The 19,896-nt window shown below is 57.0% G+C and overlaps 1 protein-coding gene across 5 annotated transcripts in view; it reads right to left on the reverse strand.

Moving 5' to 3' along the window:
• The window catches only part of LOC111157599 (zinc finger CCCH-type containing 7B), a 57,498-nt gene that overhangs the window by 12,710 nt on the left and 24,892 nt on the right, over positions 1 to 19,896 (reverse strand). For 2 of the 5 annotated variants that reach the window (XM_022519150.1, XM_022519149.1), the window contains exons 3-14: positions 18,269 to 18,302; positions 17,933 to 18,130; positions 16,823 to 16,981; positions 13,943 to 14,023; positions 13,053 to 13,109; positions 8,236 to 8,278; positions 7,486 to 7,679; positions 6,600 to 6,921; positions 5,576 to 5,664; positions 4,661 to 4,823; positions 3,115 to 3,276; positions 488 to 693 (exon numbers count right to left, since the gene is read on the reverse strand). In XM_022519150.1, the coding sequence (XP_022374858.1) occupies positions 488 to 693; positions 3,115 to 3,276; positions 4,661 to 4,823; positions 5,576 to 5,664; positions 6,600 to 6,921; positions 7,486 to 7,679; positions 8,236 to 8,278; positions 13,053 to 13,109; positions 13,943 to 14,023; positions 16,823 to 16,981; positions 17,933 to 18,130; positions 18,269 to 18,302 (1,708 nt within the window). The remainder of the gene's footprint in view (positions 1 to 487; positions 694 to 3,114; positions 3,277 to 4,660; positions 4,824 to 5,575; positions 5,665 to 6,599; positions 6,922 to 7,485; positions 7,680 to 8,235; positions 8,279 to 13,052; positions 13,110 to 13,942; positions 14,024 to 16,822; positions 16,982 to 17,932; positions 18,131 to 18,268; positions 18,303 to 19,896) is intronic. The other 3 variants (XM_022519152.1, XM_022519153.1, XM_022519151.1) reach the window with 2 other exon arrangements.

Consider the following 19,896-nt stretch of genomic DNA (forward strand, 5'->3'; position numbering starts at 1 on the left):
CGGGGGCCGGCAGGGTCTGCTGTGGCAGCTCTGGGGAAGGAATTTATGACAACTTGCTAGAGATGCTGGGATCAGAGCTGAGTCTCAGAGCGTCCAAGATATGGGAACACAGGGAGGGCGCTCCCGGGAGAGGGGACAGCCTGGATACAGGCAGGCAAGTGGGCAGGGAGACATGCTGGGCATCAGAGCCCGCACAGCTGGACAAGGAGATGTGGGGAGGGCAAGTTCGTACAGGGTCCGGTGCCCACCCTGGCCTCTGATGGCCACGTGGAAAGAGCGGGCAGGACTCTCTTTCTTTTCTTTAGCAAGACAGGGTCTTATGGGCCTTTCTGGCAGTCCAAGGACCTAGTGTTCTCCAGTCAGGCCTCCCAAACCCCCAGGTGTCGGGACTGACATCTGGTAACAGGGCACTCCAGGGAGCCCCTCCCAGTATCATCTGTGCCATCGACTGTGGGGCGGCAGGCAAGTGGGACAGGGGCGCGGGTACCTCACAGAGGAAAGTGAAGATGCCCTGGTGCTCCTTAAGGAGCTTGGCGATGGTGAGGCTGCCACGCTTGACGCCCCCCAGTGGGTCAAAGAGAAGGTCCCGGTTGAGGGTGCCCTTCCGCTCCTCTGTCCACACGTCGATCTCCTCCTGATGGTAGGCGAAGGTGCAGTTATCCCCGTACTTACAGTCCTGCTTGTTAATCATGTCTGCAAAGAGGCAACAGGACACACGTTCTGCCAGGCGGGACGGTAGCCCGCAGAGCCCCCAGGACCTCTGCTGCAGCAGGCGGGACTCAGGCTCATCCCCACCGTGGTGGAGGGCGGGGGGCCTGCTGCTTGGGACTCGGGTGGGGCCAAGCCACAGAGCCAGGGAAAGCCCTTCCCAGGCCAGGTCCCTTCTCTGCTCTACACCTATGCTGAGGGCAGTGCCTGCCTTTTCCATCCACCAAGGATGCAATCATCCCACCGTACCACCCCACAAAGCTGCCTTTTGGGGGTTGGGCAGGATGAGAGGTAGGATGAAGGGCTTTGCAGATGAACACAAGCCTTGAAATAAATACACAGGGTTTTATTCTCATTATGCACCAGGACAATACCACTGGTTAAGGGCCTGGGCCTTGGAATCTGGCAGACTTGGGCTGGGATTCCCTGTTATTCCTCAGCTGTCTGTCCCATAAACAGAGACCACTGGGTTGTTGTGCAGATTAAGTGAAATAATAAAACCCCTGGGGACCAAGGGTGCCTGGCTGGCTCAATCGGTAGAGCATGTAACTCTTGATCTCGGGGCCAGGAGTCTAAACCCCACGCTGGGTGTGGAACCTACTTTAAAGATTTTTTTTTTTTTTAATTTATTTGACAGACAGATCACAAGTAGGCAGAGAGGCAGGCAGAGAGAGACAGGAGGAGGAGGCAGGCTCCCTGCTGAGCCGAGAGCCCGCTGCAGGACTCGATCCCAGGACCCTGAGATCATGACCTGAGCCGAAGGTAGAGGCTTTAACCACTGAGCCACCCAGGCGCCCCTGGAACCTACTTTAAAACAAAAAGCATGGGGCGCCTGGGTGTCTCAGGCATTAAGCGTCTGCCTTCAGCTCAGGTCATGATTCCAGGGTCCTGGGTTCAAGCCCCACATCAGGCTCTCTACTTGGCAGAAAGCCTGCTTCTCCCTCTCCCACTCCCCCTGCTTGTGTTCCCTTTCTGGCTGTCTCTCTGTCGAATAAATCTTAAAATAAATAAATAAATAAATAAATAAATAAATAAACAAACAACAACAACAAAAAAACAGAACAAAAAAAACAAAAAAACCCCCTGGGGACCAGGGAGTTGGGAGGGCAGCAGGCTCATGACCCGAAGTCCTGCCATCTCCTGGTGGCGGAAACGGTTTTTCTTTCTCTCCCCTGCTCACACTCTAAGTCTGCCCTGCCCCACCCTTCTGCCAGGCTGCTGGCACACAAGGACAAGGGAGCCAATGGACAGATGGTCACCACTGGCTGCTCTGTGCCCGAACCAGCTCTGCACCGGGCGGGGGACCCTGTATGGAATGGCTTCCCAAGATCCGGGCGCTGCTTGATCAAGTTCAAGATCAAGATCAAGTGTGCAAAGGAGTCCGGGTTCTGGGTGTTTGGGGAGTGGTTACAGACGGGGGACTTGTAAGCCTCAGAGAGTATGGACTTCATCTACACTGGCCAGGGGAGGGCTGACTGAGGCCTTCAAGCCCAGAAGCGACATGTCCTTAAGATCCTGCTGGGAGGGGACGCCTGGGTGGCTCAGTTGGTTAAGCGGCTGCCTTCGGCTCAGGTCATGATCCCAGCGTCCTGGGATCGAGTCCCACATCGGGCTCCTTGCTCATCAGGGAGCCTGCTTCTCCCTCTGCCTCTGCCTGCCATTCTGTCTGCCTGTGCTTGCTCTCTCTCCCTCTCTCTCTCTCTGACAAATAAATAAATAAAATCTTTAAAAAAAAAAAAAAAAAGATCCTGCTGGGAGGACAGGTCGCTGGTCCAGAGAGCCTAGGGCTACTGCCTCCGGCTGTGTTGAGGGACAAAGGCGGAGCCTCCTGAAGCCTTAGCTTCCCAGCCCTGAGTTGTGAGGATTTGTGATGGTGGGTACAGAAGGGCGACACTAAAAGTGCCCAGCAATGTTGTGACTACTTGTAGAGAGCTGTGAAGACTGCTCCAAGACGCTTGCTTGGGAAATTGAAGTCGGCAAGCAAGGTACCCGACAAACGTCCATTAAATACCGGCCATGTCGACGTGAGCCAAAAGTGGGGACAATGGCAACACAATAACATTTAAAAGCTAATATTTATCAATCCATTTACTCTACTATGTACCAGTCCTATGTGCTTTATGTGGCTTCTCCCCACATCCTTCCCACAGTCCTTCGGGACCCTGCAGCCGTGACAGCAACGACTCTCCACGGACCGCCTGGCCCTCACACTCGATAGGGGCTTTAGCTGGAATGGAACATCTCAAATGTTCTCCCCCAGTCTGTGGAGCTGTCAAGACAGGGCCTAGATGCTCATTCTGCTGTGGGATGACTCCTCGATGAATGTCTTCCTCTGCCCACCAGTGAGGAAGGGCAGAGCCAAGGCTGGGTGTGAGAGGAGCTAGGCCCCCACCGCAGCGCACCCACCTTTGCACAGGTAGTAGGAGCCCACAAAGCTGGTCTTGGTAGGCCGGGGCCGGATCCGCTTCCAGGTCTGGTCCTCGGAGCTCCGGAGCCGGCCAAGCAGGATGTCCCGCTTACACTTGTGTTCAAGGCCCTCGCGGTAGGTGTAGTCGCCCGCTTTGGGCCCTGCGGGGACATATGGACAGAGACAGATTTCAGGTGGAGGGCTGAAGGGTGACAGCTGATGGTCTCAAGCAGTGGGACTTGGACCCTTGCCTAAAAACCTACCTCTGTCAGCTGGGCCTCCTTTCCTCACCAAATGCTCCCTAGAGACAGGGGGCCCCTCCAAGGATCCCTTTCTAGCACCCACCCCCCTTCCATCACCACTGAGACTCTCCAGGATTTCTCTAGAAGGAATGAGGAAGACAGCACCTGGCAGAGAGGAGGCCCGTCCCTTTCTCATCCTGCCTGGAAGGGCGCTGCTCGAATTCACACTCCCAGCTCTGCTCCGGTCAAGTCTCTGACCCAGGGCCTCCTCCCCACTGACAACGGGGAAATAGCCCCGTGGGGACGCCATGCGACCCGGCTGTGCCAGCACCAGCTGCGCAGTCCACAGGGCATGAGAGGCCGCGGGTGTGTGGACTGGGGAGGCAGCCTGAGGTCCGTGTGAAGAAAGACTTTATCATGGGCGCAGCCATCCAGCAAGATGGCGCCCTGCTCCCCGCCCCTGCAGGTCCACGGGCACTTTGCTGGGAGGACTCTCAGGGGTGACATGCATGCGGCCGGGGGTAAAGGGGAAGGTCCTGCAGTGTGTGGACAACAACTGGACAGCCTCTGAGGTCCTGTCAACTCATACCCCTCAGATGGAGAATCCTAGACTGCTAAGACTTTTAAACTCGGCCTCCCAAAACAATATTGCACTAAAACGTCCGGGATTCTGGCAAATGAGTCTCAGACTAGAATTCTAAGATTCCGGGTGTGCTGAAAACTGTCTCCCAGCATTGGACATCTACTGTGAACGGCTTCTGTCACCTCCCTTGGATTTGGGGGCTGGGAATCTAGGAACTACATTTCCCAGACTCCTTTGCCTCCAGGGTTCCAGGCCAGGTTTGTATCCACCCAGGGAGATGCTCTCATGGGAGAAGTGGATGGTGAAGTGGAGGTGGCATGAGGTGTGGGCTAACGTGTTTCTGCCGCAGCCAGCTGGACGCCACTCCATGGCCGTGCGGCAGCCTCTGGGCTGTGGGAGGCTGTGATGCAGCGGCCCCTGACTCCCATGTGAGAGCGGCACAACTCAGCTCTTGTCCTGGGCTTGTGAAGGAGCAGCCCAGAGGCTGGGGAGACTCCCAGCTTCTGCTCCTCTAGCCTTTGTGGCAATTTTGAAAGCCCCAGAACCCCATGTTCTACACCTTCCCCCAACTCCCCACCCGCTCAAAATACACAGAGGGGCTCCAGTTTTCCCACATTTTCCTCTGACTGGTACACTAGGGCTCTGTCACCCCGGGAGGCTATTCCGGATTCCCAGTGTCTCTGGGCGGAGGGGTAGAGGAAAAGGAAGGCGTCACATTACCTGTTTTGGGGTAGCAGAGCTGGCAGGCCTGCTTGAACTCATGGGTGGCAGCCAAGGGGTTCTTGATGAGCAAGGCGGTGTTGGGCATGGAGGGCTCGGGCTGTGACAGGAGGAGGTTGGCCGTCTTGGGCACCGGACCCTGGCTGGAGCCACTGAAGCCAGCCTGGGCACCAGAGGTTGGGGGGCTCTATGACCCCCCCATCCTACCCAAGAGCAGAACTGTAGCCCAGGACCCACCCCTTTCTCCTACCCTACCGGCCAGGGAATTCTTTATATAAGGAAATTCCTTATAACGTGATCCAAGAATCTGTAACATTGGGATTGAACTTGCCTCAAGGGGGTGCATGGGTGACACTAATCTTGACCCAGAACCTTCCCTTGAGCAAAAGCCTAACATGAAAGCAGAGAAACAGGAATGGCCCCAGTCGGGGCCTATGCACATCCCCTCCCCGCTCCCAGCCTCTACTTCCCAAGCCCCAGAGTAGCAGCAGATGGGGAAAAAGGCAAGACCCAGAGAGGTTAGGTTACTTCCCCAGGGCCACACAGCTAGTGTCTACGCTGAGGCCAGAGTGCAGAGGGCAGGCTGCCTGCTACCTGGCCAAGGGCTCTCCTAAACAGAATGAGATGAGTCCTGAGCCCAGGGATGTTACTAACCCTGGAGAAGTTACTTAAGCCCTGAGCCTCAATGTCCTCTTCTGTCAGACAAGGGTTGGGCCGTGCCCTCAGCTCCCCCTCCCAGCATGTAGCTCAGTTTGGAAGGGCTAGGCAGAGGCCATTCTGAGGGTGCCTCTCCTTGGGGGGTGCAGGACCCCATCCCATGCGGAAGGCTCACCTCCACTCTGGAGCCCACACCCACTTCCCTTCCACCCGAGAGGGCACAGGGTACCTGGTCACAGATCTGCGCCAAGCACTCACCGAGGGGGCTGGTTTCTGCGTACCACTTGGGGGACGATGGTCCTGTGAGTTGGTTTCCTCTGGGCAAGAAGACACAGGGGTCACCCGCCCTGGCCCAAAGGGATGAGAAGTTCTCTGAGGACTTTCTCATAGGCATTTCTAAGTTGTTGAAACCACCCAGGCCACACAGCCTCTACCGTTTGTGCTGATCTCCTGACCCTACCCTCAAGGCCACTGCCCAAGGACAGAGCAGTGTCCCAGCCTGAGCACGAGCAGCCTGTCTTACACCTGCCGTGGCCCCCACTGCCCCCAGAAGAAGCCCAAGCTCTCAGTGTGGCTCAAAGGTCCTCTGACACCAGCTTCAGCTCTTCAAGGCCCCCAACCCACCCTCCCCTCTTGCTGACGACCCTCCTCATCGGCCAGTCCCTCAGTCATGCAAGCCTGTGTCACCTGCTCCCCCTGACAGCAAGGACTTTTTCCTTTAAGACCTCCCTCAGCCATCAGCGACTTCAGGAAGTCTCCCTTTGGCTCCTGTGGCCTCGTGAATCCCCCTGAGCCACGAGTGGCCTGGGCCAGGTCCAAGCATCTGAAAGCTGGTCCTGCGAGGGCCCTGACAGCTCTGCTTCCTCTCTGGGCCCCTGGCGCCCCACTCAGAGTGGTGCTGAAGGAGCTTGTGGCCTGGCAGCCCTTCCCCCAGCCTCAGGATCATCCCTGTGGGATCCTAACAGCCCGGCGACCCCAGGGCCCCAGAAGGCTGGCCAGAGAGCACTATACTGCAAGTTCAGAGTCCTGGCCTAGCACAGCTCCACTGTCTGGTCTTGAACAAGACACCCAGCCCCTCTGGCCTCAGCCCCACACTGGGCTGAACACTGTAGGAGACAAGGCAACTCTGAGGCGGTGGCCCTGAACCATGATGGGGACAGAGGGTCTGGACCTCGGCTGAACTGAGTGGTGATCCCAGCTCCGCCCCCCAGAGACTGGAGATGCCGTGGTATTTTGAAAACTGCCAAGGGGGTGGGGGTGCCCGTGCCCACCCAGGCCTCACCCACAAAGGAGTTGGGCTTGTCCAGGGCACCACGGGTCGAGCCAAAGCTGTCGAGGGCATCCAAGCGTGTATCCGAGTATGGCAGCAGGTCGAGGGAGTCCAGTGCCGAGCCTGGGGGGTCGAGGGCGTCCAGCACAGAGGCAGCCAGCTTCTTGGAGGGGTCCATGACAAGGCCGAAGGAGGCCGGGGGCAGGGGGCTGGAGACGGGGATGGAGCCACCCACTACAGGTGGCAGCAGTGGGGTCCCACCGGGGAACACAGGTATCAGCTGGGGCAACTCGCTGGGCACGCCGCTGCCAGGCAGGCCACCCTGGACCAGGGACTGTGAGGTGAGGAACAGAAGGAGGGGTTGGAGGAGAATTTGACCACCCTAGCCTGGGCAGAGGCAGGCTCCCCAGGCCCCAGGCAGGCAAGCCAACCCTCTGTGCCTCAGCCCCAACCCATCCCACGAGTGGAGCCAGGGATCTTCACGGTCCCTCTGGTTGTGCAGTCTTTTTTTTTTTTTTAAGATTTTATTTATTCACTTGAGAGAGAGAGAGAGAGAGCACAAGCAGGGGGAGAGGCAGAGGGGGAGAGAGAGAAGCAAGCTCCCCACTGAGCCAGGAGCCTGATGCGGGGCTCGATCCCAGGACCTGGAGATCGTGACCTGAGCTAAGGGCAGACGCTTAACCATCTGAGCCTCCCAGGTGCCCCATGGTTGTGCGTTCTATAGAGCTTCATGTTTGTATCCCAAGCAGGTCCCTTTCCCTCCTCAGGCCTCAGTTTCTCCAACTGTGACATGGAGATGGGACCCCCCGCCCCTGCTTGTGGGACAGGAGGATGAATATGCTGGGGTCCAGGCTGGGGGAGGGGCTCCGGGGAGCAGAAGGGCGGCGACTCGGCTCACCAGTGAGTCCAGGAGGGTGTCCAGCTCCGGCCCAAAGACATCCCCGTCAGAAAAGTCGTCCAGGCTCTCAGCGCCAGGGAGGGCCCTGCTGCTGCTGTCCAGGGGGGCCAGCAGGTCCAGAACATGAGGGAACAGGGGCATCGTGGGGGTAGAGGGTAGGGGGGCCGGAGAGCCTCGCAGGTCCACGTAGCAGTCTGTGGATGGGAGGGTGGGATCAGTAGCCATAGGGGTTCCTGCTTGGCGGTGGGGGGAGGTGCTCTGGGGCCCTAGAGTCCTCACACAGCACCTTCCCTCCTTTCCGAGCTCCAGTCAGGAGCCCTGCCTGCGCTGGCCTGACTCGGGGGCTGGAGGCTCAGTCACCAGAAGGAAGGCCACCATAGACCAGGACAGGGTCCCTCGGTCCTGTGCTATCTCTCGAATGGACCTGGCTCAGGGCCTAACTATCCTACCTGGGGAAAAGTCACGCCCTCTCTAAGGGACACTTGTCACTCTTCCTGAAAGCCAGTGAGGAAGAGAAGGGGACTCCCAGTTGGGGGAGGAGCTGGCTTGGGGCAGGGGACAGGAGATCAGCGCTGCCCTACTATGTGGCCAACCCCCCACCCTCTCCTCCCTGAGAGGGAGTGTGGTTTCCTAGACCCGCTACTTCCTTTCATGCTTCAGGGGGTTGCTAGGGCAGGGAGCCCTCAGCTAAGGGCTGAGCCCTCCCTGGGGACCCGTCCCTGCCCTGTGCCCTCAGATCAGGGACACTACCTGTTTCGATGTCATCTATGGAGCCCAATCCATTGGAAGTTCCCTGTGGAGAGAAAGGACACAGAAGGTCAGGTAGACATGGGCTGGGAAGGCCACGGTGCCTGCCCCACCCCCACCTTGTGGCTATTGCTGGAATGAAACCCAGGGCCGGACGGGCAGGAGCCAGGAGGCAGGGGGAGTGGGGTTAGACAAGCCTCACATGTGCCCCTTGCTGGAGGGGTACCCTGAGAGGAAAGAGCTATAACCTCCGAGCCTCAGTTTCCTTGCCCATCACAGGATAGGGTCCATATCCTGGGGACGGTGGTTGGTCTTTACCCAGCTGTGCCCTGCATGGATAGCCTGCAGCTCAAAGATAAAAGTGCCAAACCCGGAATCACCAGTGTCCCCTGCCCCAATCATAGCTCCAGGCTGAAGGAGTCCAGGTAGGATCCCACTGCCCCCCGTGCACCTGCTGTTGGAGGGAAAGCTGGGTTGCAGCTTGCTCTGGGGCCTGGCCCAGCTCCTCACCCTCCCTGGGCCTGCTCCCTTACCCATAGATTAAGAATGGTACAGTCATCCACCTTCTAGAACTGTTATGAGTTTGAAATCACTTGACATTTGCAGAGAACTTAGGAAGTGCTTTTTGCCTGTCAAGATGTTGGCCTGGATGGACTCGCGTGCTGTATCTCCCCTGCCTTGTGTCCCCCCTCTGGCTGTGGCCTGAGTCATTCCTCCATCCTGGCACATCCTCCCCTTCTCTGAGTCCTGCACAGTCCCGCTGCAGTCCTCCTTCACTGGCAGGCCCCCGGGTGACCCCATGTCCTCTGCGTGCCCTCCGAGGGCGGAAGGAGGACCGGAGCCTCCCTGCTCGCCATTCTGTCCCATGGACCCGCAGCAGTGCTGACAGAAGCAAGACGGATTTGGGGTCCTGCCTCCTGCCAGGCTGGGCCAGCACCTCACTGCCCAGTGAGCTCAACCCTTGGTCCAGGCGCCCTGCAGTGTTGTCCTCCCCCACCCCCCAAGTGCAAGGAAATGTCAGTCCGGGGGCCTGGGGAAGCTGCCACTCCCGGGCCAGAGAGGGGCTTGTCTGATTTGGGACTCGGGTGTCGGCCCCGACCCCAGACCCAGCCCTGTGCACTCCCAACCCCCACCCGCATAGAACACTCCTCACGCCCTGGAGCCTGGCCCTGGCTTGGCAAAGATGGGCAGTTCAGTGTCTCTGGTGTGTTTGCTGCCGTGATGGGTCAGAGCTGCTGCTCTCACATGAGGCCGGAAGGAGAGGCCAGATGAATAATGCTAGGGAAAGCCATGCCTCTCCCTGCCCAGGGTGTTTAGGGCTCCCCGGGCTCCCTGCCCACCACCCAGCTCTAGCCCGTCTTGCTAGGCTCATCCGTCCCTGCCTTTCCCTGCTAGGGACACCCACATAGCAGGTAACTGGCTGCTGGCTCCCCTGCCTGCCTTCAGGTCGTCCACACAAGCACCCCGGGAATTGAGCACAATCACCTGTTCCACAGAGAGGAACCCAAAGCTCCGAGACAAATCATTTCCTTTAGGTTATGCCACCAGTTTGCAGAGACCTGACCTGTCTGCCTCCAAAGGGGTGCTGAGCGGAGGCACAGAACGGAGGAACCCACCGTCCTGCTCTCTGAGGAGCCTGTCGCAGAGCCCGGCAGAAATGCACACACACACCCTGCCTGGTGCGTGAATAGGAGGTGAGGCCGGAGAGGGATGTAGGAACTCGACTGCTGGGGAGCCTGAATGCCAGGCAAGAGGATCCGGAGTTGATTACTTTTAAATAGACACTTTTATTAATAACCACGGAGGGTCCCTATACTAGGGAGAGACCTAGAGGCCTGTCTGTCAGAGTTCATCTTGAGGGTACAGGAAGGGGAGGCTAGCCCTAGTGGCATGCGGCTTTAACCAGGGCAGTCACTGTGGGAAGGGAAAGAAGTAGGAACATCCCACCACATACCCAACCAGGGTCATCCCAGCACAGTCCTATAAGGTGCTGTTATAACACTATCAGCAGAAAACAACAAAAGGGAGCCCCCATTTCTTTAGCTCCAGGAATAAGGGAGGAACCCTTGATATCTAGGAACTCTGAATAAGATCATCCTGAAATGACTTCCTGCCTCCCTATCACCTCTGGCGAGAGGAAAGAGGAGCCCTGCATCCCAGCCTCTAGCTACCATGGCCTCCTGGCTATTGTCCCCACACACTGGGCACATGCCTGCCTCAGGGCCTTTGCACTCACCATTCCCCCTGCCTCCTCCCCCAGACCTCCTCAAGGCACATCCCTCATCTGCAGGTCTTTGCTCCAGTGTCTCCTTCTCATTGAGGCCTTCGTTGCTCACTGTTTAAAACTGCAACCCCTCCCAACGCCCCAGCATTCCCCAGCCAACCATCTCCACGGCACTGATCACTTTTTGTTTGTTGTCTCCTCCAGTTGCGCTGTGAGTTCTATGATCTACTGTTCTAGCCCCACTAGGGCCCTGCCTCCCTTCCACTTGGTCCCTCCCACTCTCTTGGCTCCTCCTAGCCTCAGGGCCTTTGCACATCCCTCCCCTGTCTGAAATGCAGCTTTACCAGCACACCGTGCCCCTGCCTACTCCTCAACCTTCAGGTCTCATTTGAAAGATCACTGATGCCCAATCTAAATCAGGCCTCCTTATTCCAGTGGCCCGTGGCTACCCACACTTTGCCTTTACAGCTCTCATGATGGTTTGTAACCAGAAATTATCACACTAGTATCCATTTACCCTGGACTTGAGTGCTTTGAAGGCAGGAACCACAAATGTTTTGCTTACTATGTCTAGCCCTAGGCTCAGTGGACTCACACAAGTCATCTAACTCGTTGGGCCTTGGTATCTTCTTTGTAATAGGGGTAAGTAGTACCCTTTTAAGGCATTGTGAAATTATTTACAATTCTTCAGTCACTCATTCACTGCTATGGTCTGAATATTTGCCAGATGTTCAAGATACATCAAATTCATATGTTGAAATCCTACCCCCTAAGGGGATAGTATTAAGAGTGGGGCCTTTGGGAGGTGATTAGGTCATGAGGGTGAAGCACCCTTGAACGGGATTAGTGCCCTTACAAAAGAGACCCCAGGGAGCTACCTCACCGCTTCTGCAATGTGAGGTTATAGCTAGAAGGTGCCATCTGTGAACCAGGATGCGTGGGTCCTCGCCAGATACCGAATGTGCCAGCACCTTGACCTTGGACTTCCCAGTCTCGAGAACTGTGAGAAATGAATTTCTGTTGTTTATAAGTCGCCCAGTCCATGGCAGTTGGTTAGACCAAATGTGTTTTTTGTTTGTGTTTGTTTTTCAGCATCCACCATATGCCAGGCCCCCAAATTTCTGGTTACAATCCATGAGCAATGCTACACAGACAGAGCCATATCTGCCTCCCTGGGCACCCAGAAGTCCCCAAGTTCAAGGATGTGCCTGCCTGACTCAGCTATGCCCCAGTACCCAGCCCAGGGCCAAGAAAGGGTTCCCTGGGAGTTTGCTGAGTGAAGGAATGAAAGCCTCGTAACACCCGGAAGGCAGACAGGCCTGCAGCTGCCTCGCTGTGCGATGTTTGCCAAGTCCCCTCCTTGCTCTATACCTCAGTCTCCCCTTATGTACAACAAAGAGGCAGGACCCCAGCCTCCATCAGTGTTCCAAGGGCCTGTCCCTTGTCTTCCAGAAAGCCTCAAAGTCCACCTGAGCATGCGCAGTGAGCAATGGGCATGTCCAGTGTGAGTGTGAGTGTGTATGTGTGTGTGTGTGTGTGTGTGTGTGTGTGTGTCTGCGCGCGCCCGCGTGCCAGGTCCTGCCCCGCCCCCAGGATGAGCCAGGTTTGCACGAGCGTCTTGGCCCTGGGAGTGGGGACATCCAAAAGCTAGGATAATGCTGACTGCTCCTCGTGGCTCCCGGGGATGCCACACTTCACAGGGTCTGCTCCCTTGCTCTAGCTGAGGGACAGAACACCCTCATTTCACAGGTTCGAAATCCGAGGCTCAGAGGTAAAGGTTCTGCTCAAGAACAGCTCTCATGGGGCACCTGAGTGGCTCAGTGGGTTAAGGCCTCTGCCTTCGGCTCGGGTCACAATCCCAGGGTCCTGGGATCGGGCCCCGCATCGGGCTCTCTGCTCGGTGGGGAGCCTGCTTCCTCCTCTCTCTCTGCCTGCCTCTTTGCCCACTTGTGATCTCTGTCTGTCAAATAAATAAAATCTTTAAAAAAAAAAAAAAAAAGAACAGCTCTCACAGCAGCAGGCTGGGCTCGTCCCCATGGGACCCCAGGTCTGAGCTCTGCCCCCAATTTCTGTGCATCTCCCCATCAGCCACCTGGGCGGGGGTACCAGGAAGGGCCTCAGTGGGGGTGCGTGCTGTAGCTGGGTCCTGGAAACGGAAAGGCAAAGAAAGTAGGCAGAGGGAGGACATTAGAGACCTAGAGGCTGAGATGCAGAAAGGCCACTGGGGAGGAAAGCAACGGCGGCAGGAAGGGTGACGAAGCCAAAAGGTCATTACGACTAGGCCAGCTGCCCGCCAACAGCTGTCACAGCCTGTCCCCACACTTTGACCCTGTGGTCCCAGGAGACCCCTCTTAAGAGGTGTGCTCTGAATCCCTAGAGCTATCCGTGAGTCTGGCCTAGGTCAAGGCAGTCAGTCACCTCCTCCTCCCAGGGCTGGTGCCTGGCCAGACTAGGACAGATTGAGCCCAGCCCTTCAGTGCGATGGCTCTGAACCCACTGCTGGGGTCATTATGCCCCAGAGAGTGAATCCAAAGCTCTCGTGACAGGTTGGCACTGGAGGCAGGGAGGGGGCTGGGGCTCCTGCCCCCCATCCTACCTGATCTGCCACGCCAGCCGCAGTGCCATTACTGAGCAGAGAAAATGTTTCCAGTTCCTGCAGAGATTAGAGAAGTGGGGAGAGATGAAGACTGGAAAGATGCTCTGGGTCCCATCAGCCGGGGGAGCAGAGGGGCCCCAACACAGGCTGCTGGGGTTCTATAGGCCACTACAGGGTCCTACCCTAAGGCTCCCTGCCCCTAGGCCGGCCCGAAGTTACCTGCCCTGTCTCGGGGTCAGATTCGGGCATTTTCTTCCTGTAACTAGGACCAGGGCAGAGGACTTCCACATACGTGCTCCTACTGTGTGGCAGGCACTACCTCAAACATTCTTTCTTTGTGATCCTCCCACAAACCCCCCGAGGCAGGCGTAAGGGTCCTGATGTTCCAGATGCAGAAACCCCAGGGGAGAGAGAACTAAGTTGCTCAAGGTCACAAATGACTCTAGAGGCATTCCCTCTCCCCCATGCGGCTTTCCGACATAAAAGAGGTGCCAAGTGAATAAACGTGGATCTCAAAGAGCCACATGGATGCCCATGTCTCCAGGACGCATCCTAAAGAGGTTATTTGAGAACACAAGGCCGAAGGACATCAGTGTCAACTCAGGCCGTCTCTGGGTGTTTAAATCAGCCAGGGCAAGGGAGGGAACAGGTTTTAGCAGCTGGCATCTAAGGCGAACTGCACGCTTTGGCTGTTCTTTCCTTTCCCAAAAGGTTCTGGACGTCGGTCCAGGGCTTTCAGCCGAGAGAGAGAAGATCACCTGTTATCAATCCCCTCTGTTCTGGGCCGGCCCTGGCCGCCCTCACCCACTTCTGCCCAAAGGTGCCTGGTCCTCCTTCAGATCTCCCCATCTCCACCCTCGCCCACCCTCAGTGCCCAGAGCCCACCTTACCTGGGGCCTCTTATATGCTTTCCGAACTCGAAGCCCAAGCTTCTGAGCCAGCTCCTGACCAAGCTGAGTTACACTTTCATCCTGGAGCGACAAGACACAGGGTGCAGTGGCTTAGTCTCTCCGGAGACCCTGTGCAGCCCTCCCAGGCAATGGCGGGGCATGTGTGTAGGGTGGGGGGGTGGGGTGGGAAGGGATATCCACTGTTACCCCATGTTACTGACAAGGGGGTGAGGCCCCAGGAGGGGTCACTGGCTGCCCAGGTCACACAGCTTGTACATGATGGGGCTGACCCAGAACTCAGGCTTCCCTTTGTCCTTTTACTGTGGGGAGGGGAAAGGAATAATTTTTTATTTTGGAATTCAAGATGATCTTTTTTATTTCTAAAACTCAGCAAGCAGTAGTGTTACTGTAGAGGGCTGATATGCTGCAGAGAGAGCAAGTGCTCCCCAGGATCACCCCCATCCCGACCCCCACCCCGGCTCCTCCCCAGAGGAGGAGGGAGCGTGCCTCGTGCTCTGATCTGTTTCCCTACAAATCTTTTCTGGGAATTTACATATGTCCCTATGGACCTAGAAAGGATGCTCGGTTTTGCTTTGTGAGGATTTTCTCCCCCTTTTTTTTTTTTTTACATAAGCGAGATCATATTGTACCTATTGTTCTACAACTGGCTTCTTTCACCACGCAATGTCTTAGAACTCTTCGCAAGAGAGGACATGTGGGTGGTGCCCAGGCCCATAGGAGCGAGAATGTGGGAAGTCTGGAACATGGCGGGCCCACGGTTAGTGCTCAGTAACAGCACCCAACATCCCTTCCCCCTCCAAGGCTGTATTACTGTGGGCGCCTTATGTGGCAGGCAAGGGCGAGGAGTCAGGGACACCACTGTCACAGGAAAGACAGCCCAGGCCTCATGGAGGCTCCAGTCCGGTGGGGGACACCAATCACAAACAAAGGAATGGTAACTACGGTCCAGGCACCAAAGGGGCAACAAGGATGTTGTAACAACCTGTGCCTTTGTCCATCTCCCTACCTGATGAGCTCCTGGAGCCCAGAGCCAGAGTCGTAGTCATCTCTGGTCCCCAGCACCCAGCACAGAGCACAGCTTAGCCAGCATTTGCCAACAAAGACTGGAAAATGGTGGAGTCCCCCAATTCAATCAGAAGTCCACATCTGGGAACTTTCCTCAGGCAAGTGAGCGGCCTTGCCGGGCCCCAGCGGCCTCACCATGCAGTAGGGTAAATGCCCCCCTGCCTGTCCGTGCACAGTAGACACGAGACTCGGATATGGACCAGCTAGAAAATGCTGTACGACTCAGGGACTACTGTCGTTAGAAAGGATCTTAATTGTAAACTTAACTGAATTAGAGGGGTGCCTGGGTGGCTCAGTGGGTTAAACATCTGCCTTCAGCTCAGGTCATGATCCCAGGGTCCTGGGATCAAGTCCCGCATCGGCTCCTTGCTCCGTGGGGAGCCTGCTTGTCCCTCTGCCTGCCGCTCCCCCTGCTTGTGTTTGCTCACTAACTCTCCCTGACAAAGAAATAAATAAAAACTTTAACCTGAACTGAAGAAGCATGAGTAATAAACAAAAAGTATCGGAAGAGTGAATGTTTTCTGGACTCACTGTGCCTGGCCATTGAGCCAACTGCCTTGTATGATTTTCGGATTCCGTTCTCATAGCCCGATCGTGCAGGGCGTATTGTCACCCCCGTTTGACAGTGGGTACAAACCAAGGCTCAGAGAGACTAAGCTGTGTGTGGCCAAGGTGACACAGCTAGTAGATGGCTGACACTCAGGATTAGAATCCTAAACCCAGCTCTCTGACACCAACATCCTGGGCCACTGTGCACATGGCCTCCCCTCTGTTCTGACCGCCCAGACCCTTCTTGCTTCTTCTGGCCCCACTCAAGCCCACCTTCCTCCAGGGAGGGAGGCCTCCAAGATCCTGATCACTGCTGGGCAGAACTGAACCTTTTCATGCCCATTATTTCCAGGATAAAGTAGGAGGGGCCCTTTATAGACACGCAGCTAATGTGCAGGATGGAAGTGTTTTGTCCAAGGTCACACTGGGGTTCAGTGGTGGAGTCAGGCCCAGACCCCAGGGCTGTTTCCATGGCTCCCAGTGGACTGTGGGTCCCTGAAGGGCACAGATCCGGGCACTTCATGGGTGCTTAGTAAATACTTGTTAAGTGGATGAATAAAGGGGGAGAGACCCGTGCCCAGCTGTGTGTGTGGGCCAGGCCAAGCGAGGCTCACTACTAGTCCATCCCTGGTCTCTCCCCCATGGAGGGACAGCCTGATATCAGGATCCCAGCACATGTGGTGCCGCTTTTAGTCCCTACTGCAACCCTGTACCATCATAGTACAGAGGTTAAGATGCCAACTTCTAAGGGGCACCTGGGTGGCTCAATGGGTTAAACCTCTGCCTTCGGCTCAGGTCATGGTCTCAGGGTCCTGGGATCGAGCCCCACATAGGGCTCTCTGCTCAGCGGGGAGCCTGCTTCCCCCTCTCTCTCTGCCTGCCTCTCTGCCTACTTGTGATCTCTGTCTGTCAAATAAATAAATAAAATCTTAACAACAACAACAAAAAAGATGCAAACTTCTAGAATCAGATTGCCTGGGTTCAAGGGTGGCCTCTGCCACCCCCAGCTGTGATCTCGGTAAGTTCCTGTCTCTCTATGCCTCTTTCCTCATCTTTAAAATGGGGACAATAATACTATCTACCTCAAAGGGCTGATGCAAGGATTAGGTGAGCTAATACATACGGTGTGTTTTCGGCAGTGCCTGAGAAAACACAACTAGAGCTCACAGTCCATATCCGCGTGTTCGGGTCCATCCCCTGCCCCAAGTGGGAAGCAGGCTCAGAAGCCCGGGCCAGGGCACTCACGTGGGGCCGGGCCAGGGAGCACCGGCTGCTGCACTCATATGCCTCCTTGTGGCGCCCCAGCTCGCTGAGAGCACGGGCCTTGCGGAACAGTGCCCGGATGTTTTCACCATCCAGGCCCAGCGCTTTCTCGCTGTCCTCCAGCGCCTTCTCATACAGGCCCTGCGGAGAGGGGCGGGCGGCTCAGTGGTCGGCGCCTGTTCCCTCCCTCCCTCCCTCCCCCGGGCCTCCTGCCCCTCTCCCTCCAGAGATGGAGGCTGCTGGAGGACCGGGGTCAGGGTGGGGGGCTCCAGGGCTCCAGGAAACAGCTCTGGCCTTCATACTCTGGTCAAGAGCATCCGTACGTCCAGCTGAAGGGGCCGCCCATGGGCACTGGTAGGCCATGGGAACGGATGGGCCTTCAAATTGTTCAGTGTTGAGCGTGGTGTTCTGGACATATCTACTTCCATACCTGCCTGCGGCTCAGGGCTCCACAGACCGAGAGTAATAAGGCTCCTCTAAGAGGAAGAGGAAGCGTGAAGGCAGCTCAGGGTACAGGAGAGGGTGTGAACAGGCATCTGGTAGACCCGCTTCTCTGGGATGGTCCACTCCGGCCTGCGGAGCTGTTACTGGGGCCTCTCCAGGGCTCCCAGCAGAGCCTCCCCAAGGATCCGGTGAGAGACTGAGTCAGGGAGCAAGCCGGACAGGGAAGAGGTGGAGGCCAGAGCTTTCAGGGGGCAGGGGAGACAGGAGGGAGGAGCAGGAGAGGCCAGGCCTTTGCAGAAAGAGGCAGCCCAGCCCACCATGAGGGGAGTGGTTCTCAGCCCTGACTGCCCCGCCTCCTCCTGCCAAGGCCCCGGCCACCCTGACAGCCTAACTTAATTCCTCCAGGGTGGGGCTCAGTAATATTACAAACCGTTTTTTGTCTCTTGTACGAGCACTTTGAAGGCTCTGCGGGAGAGTGTTCGGTGCAGCTGGGGTTGGGGGTAGCTGGGGAGACTCACAGAGGAGGACGTGGGGGAGCCGGCCCTGCAGAAGCTCACTGGGGTACTGGCCTGTCGGCTGGGCATCTGGGGGAATCAGTGGGCAGGGCCCCGGGGGGCAGAGGAGAGGGAAGGAGGGTGGCGTGCTCACCATGGTGAAGTAGCAGGCGGCCCTGTTGACATGCAGCTTGCACAGGAGCTCCTGGGGTAGGGCCACCTGGTCGGAGGCGGCGTAGTCTGCCACGTTCAGCCCCTCCATGTACTGCACCAGGGCCTGCTTATAGTCCTTCTCCCGGAACAGGTCATTGCCCTCAGCAAACAGGTTCTGTACCAGCTTGAGCAGAAAGGCCTGCCGGGGGGCAGGGTGCAGACGGGGCTCAGGGGTGGAGGCCTGGCACCTGGCCTCTCTTGCCCCCACCCACCCCCTACCTGGGACACCCTTGCCCTTCACCTTTGCCTTCCCCCCAGCCTGGAAGCTGACACTCACCTCATACTCTTCTTGCTTTAGGGGTAGTGTCGACCTAGCAGGAAAAGGAGAGGGGTACGAAGTCCGGGTGAGCCCAGGGGCTCAGACTCACGGAGGCCCCAGGAGCCCAAGCCAAAGGCCATAGACTACGCCCAGGATGGAGTCCTCTAGCTCAGACCTCAGATGTCACCTGGCAGACTGGGATAAGGGGACAGCAGTCTTTCCTCCCTAAACCAACACCAGGTTGGGCTTCCACTTCTGATGGAAGGGTTGGAGCAAGGCCTTGTGTTTGCTCCAGGGCCACAGCCAGGCTTCCCCAGGTGCGGATGCTGAGAAAGAGCAGGCCGGCTCCAGCTCCAGCTCTGGCCGGCTGTCCTCCTCCCAACAAACCAGTTCCCTGGGAACGACGATGCCTCGACACACCAAACCTGCAAATGCAGGCTCCAGGCGGCACCGAGAGTCCACCTCAGGTCCCCCTGGTTAGGCAGCTTCCACCCTTCTCCCGTTCCTTCCTGCAAAACACGCAGGACCCCGGCCAGTGCCAGGTACGCTAAGTCTGACTCCTCGTGCTGGCCTCAACAAAGCAGACGGGGCTGTGGGCACCCTGTCCTCTGCTGGGGTCAACGAAATGCCCGCTCAGTGCAGAAGGAAACGCCAGTCCAGGAGAGCGGAGGCACACCTGTCAGGCTGAATAGCTCAGCGAGAAGGGCAGGCTCCTGGTCCTTCACGGCACAGAGGGGAAAACAGACACCTGGAGGGGACAGTGACACCGTAGGATGGCAGCAGAGCCAGGGCCAGAGTGCAGGGCTGGGCTCTTTCTGCTGTTCAGAGCTGCCGCCAACATCTGGGCAAGAAAGAGCAGCCTGAGCCAGTGAGTGAGAAGTGGTGAGACGCCAATGTCCCCTGTGTGTGTAGGAAGGGCATGTCCCTGATTGTGACAGTGGGGCTCACATCCTGCTCTCTCACTTGCCTCTCCACCGGTCAGGGGCCAGGGCCCATCGTCGTTCCCTATACTACCCAGCCAGGCCCCATCACTACCCTCCCTCCTGGCCTCCCCTCTCCAGCACCAGCTCCCTGTCCAGCGGGGCACACCCTGACCTAAAGGTCACCTGATTCTGGTTTTCAAGCCTCCATACAAGCCACTGCCTCCCCACCTGTGCAAACCACTTTATGGTCCTACAGTGCTCTATGCCCAGAGGTGCCTAATAAATGCTTAGGGCCCAAAGTCTATATGTGAAAATGCAATTAATTAAAAAGCAGCAGGTCCTACTGTGTTATCTTGTAAAGCAATCCCTTAGGAGGCGACATATGGGTTCCTAGGAGGCTGTCCCTATTGCTAAACCTTCCTAGAACTCCCCTCTGGAAAGGGGAAGGAGAACACCGAGCTACCATCTACCCCAAGCACGATGACTCTTGGAGGGCAGGGGCTGGTCTCCCTTCACTGGTTTGGGAAGCCCCCAGCCAGTGGGGGAACCAGGATGTAGGACTCAAAGGCCCAGCTCCACAGAAACCAGTAACTTAAATTAAAGACAGTATTTGTAAGGTTCACTTTGTTCATCAGACTGGCATCTGAATACATTTTGAGTGGTCCCCCCAAATCAAAGCCCACCCCCAGGGGGAGGACACGGGCCCAGAGAGGAGGGAAAGGT

This window comes from Enhydra lutris, unplaced genomic scaffold (genome assembly GCF_002288905.1).
Source record: "Enhydra lutris kenyoni isolate GAN:26980312 unplaced genomic scaffold, ASM228890v2 scaffoldscaffold55, whole genome shotgun sequence".
NCBI lineage: Eukaryota > Metazoa > Chordata > Mammalia > Carnivora > Mustelidae > Enhydra > Enhydra lutris.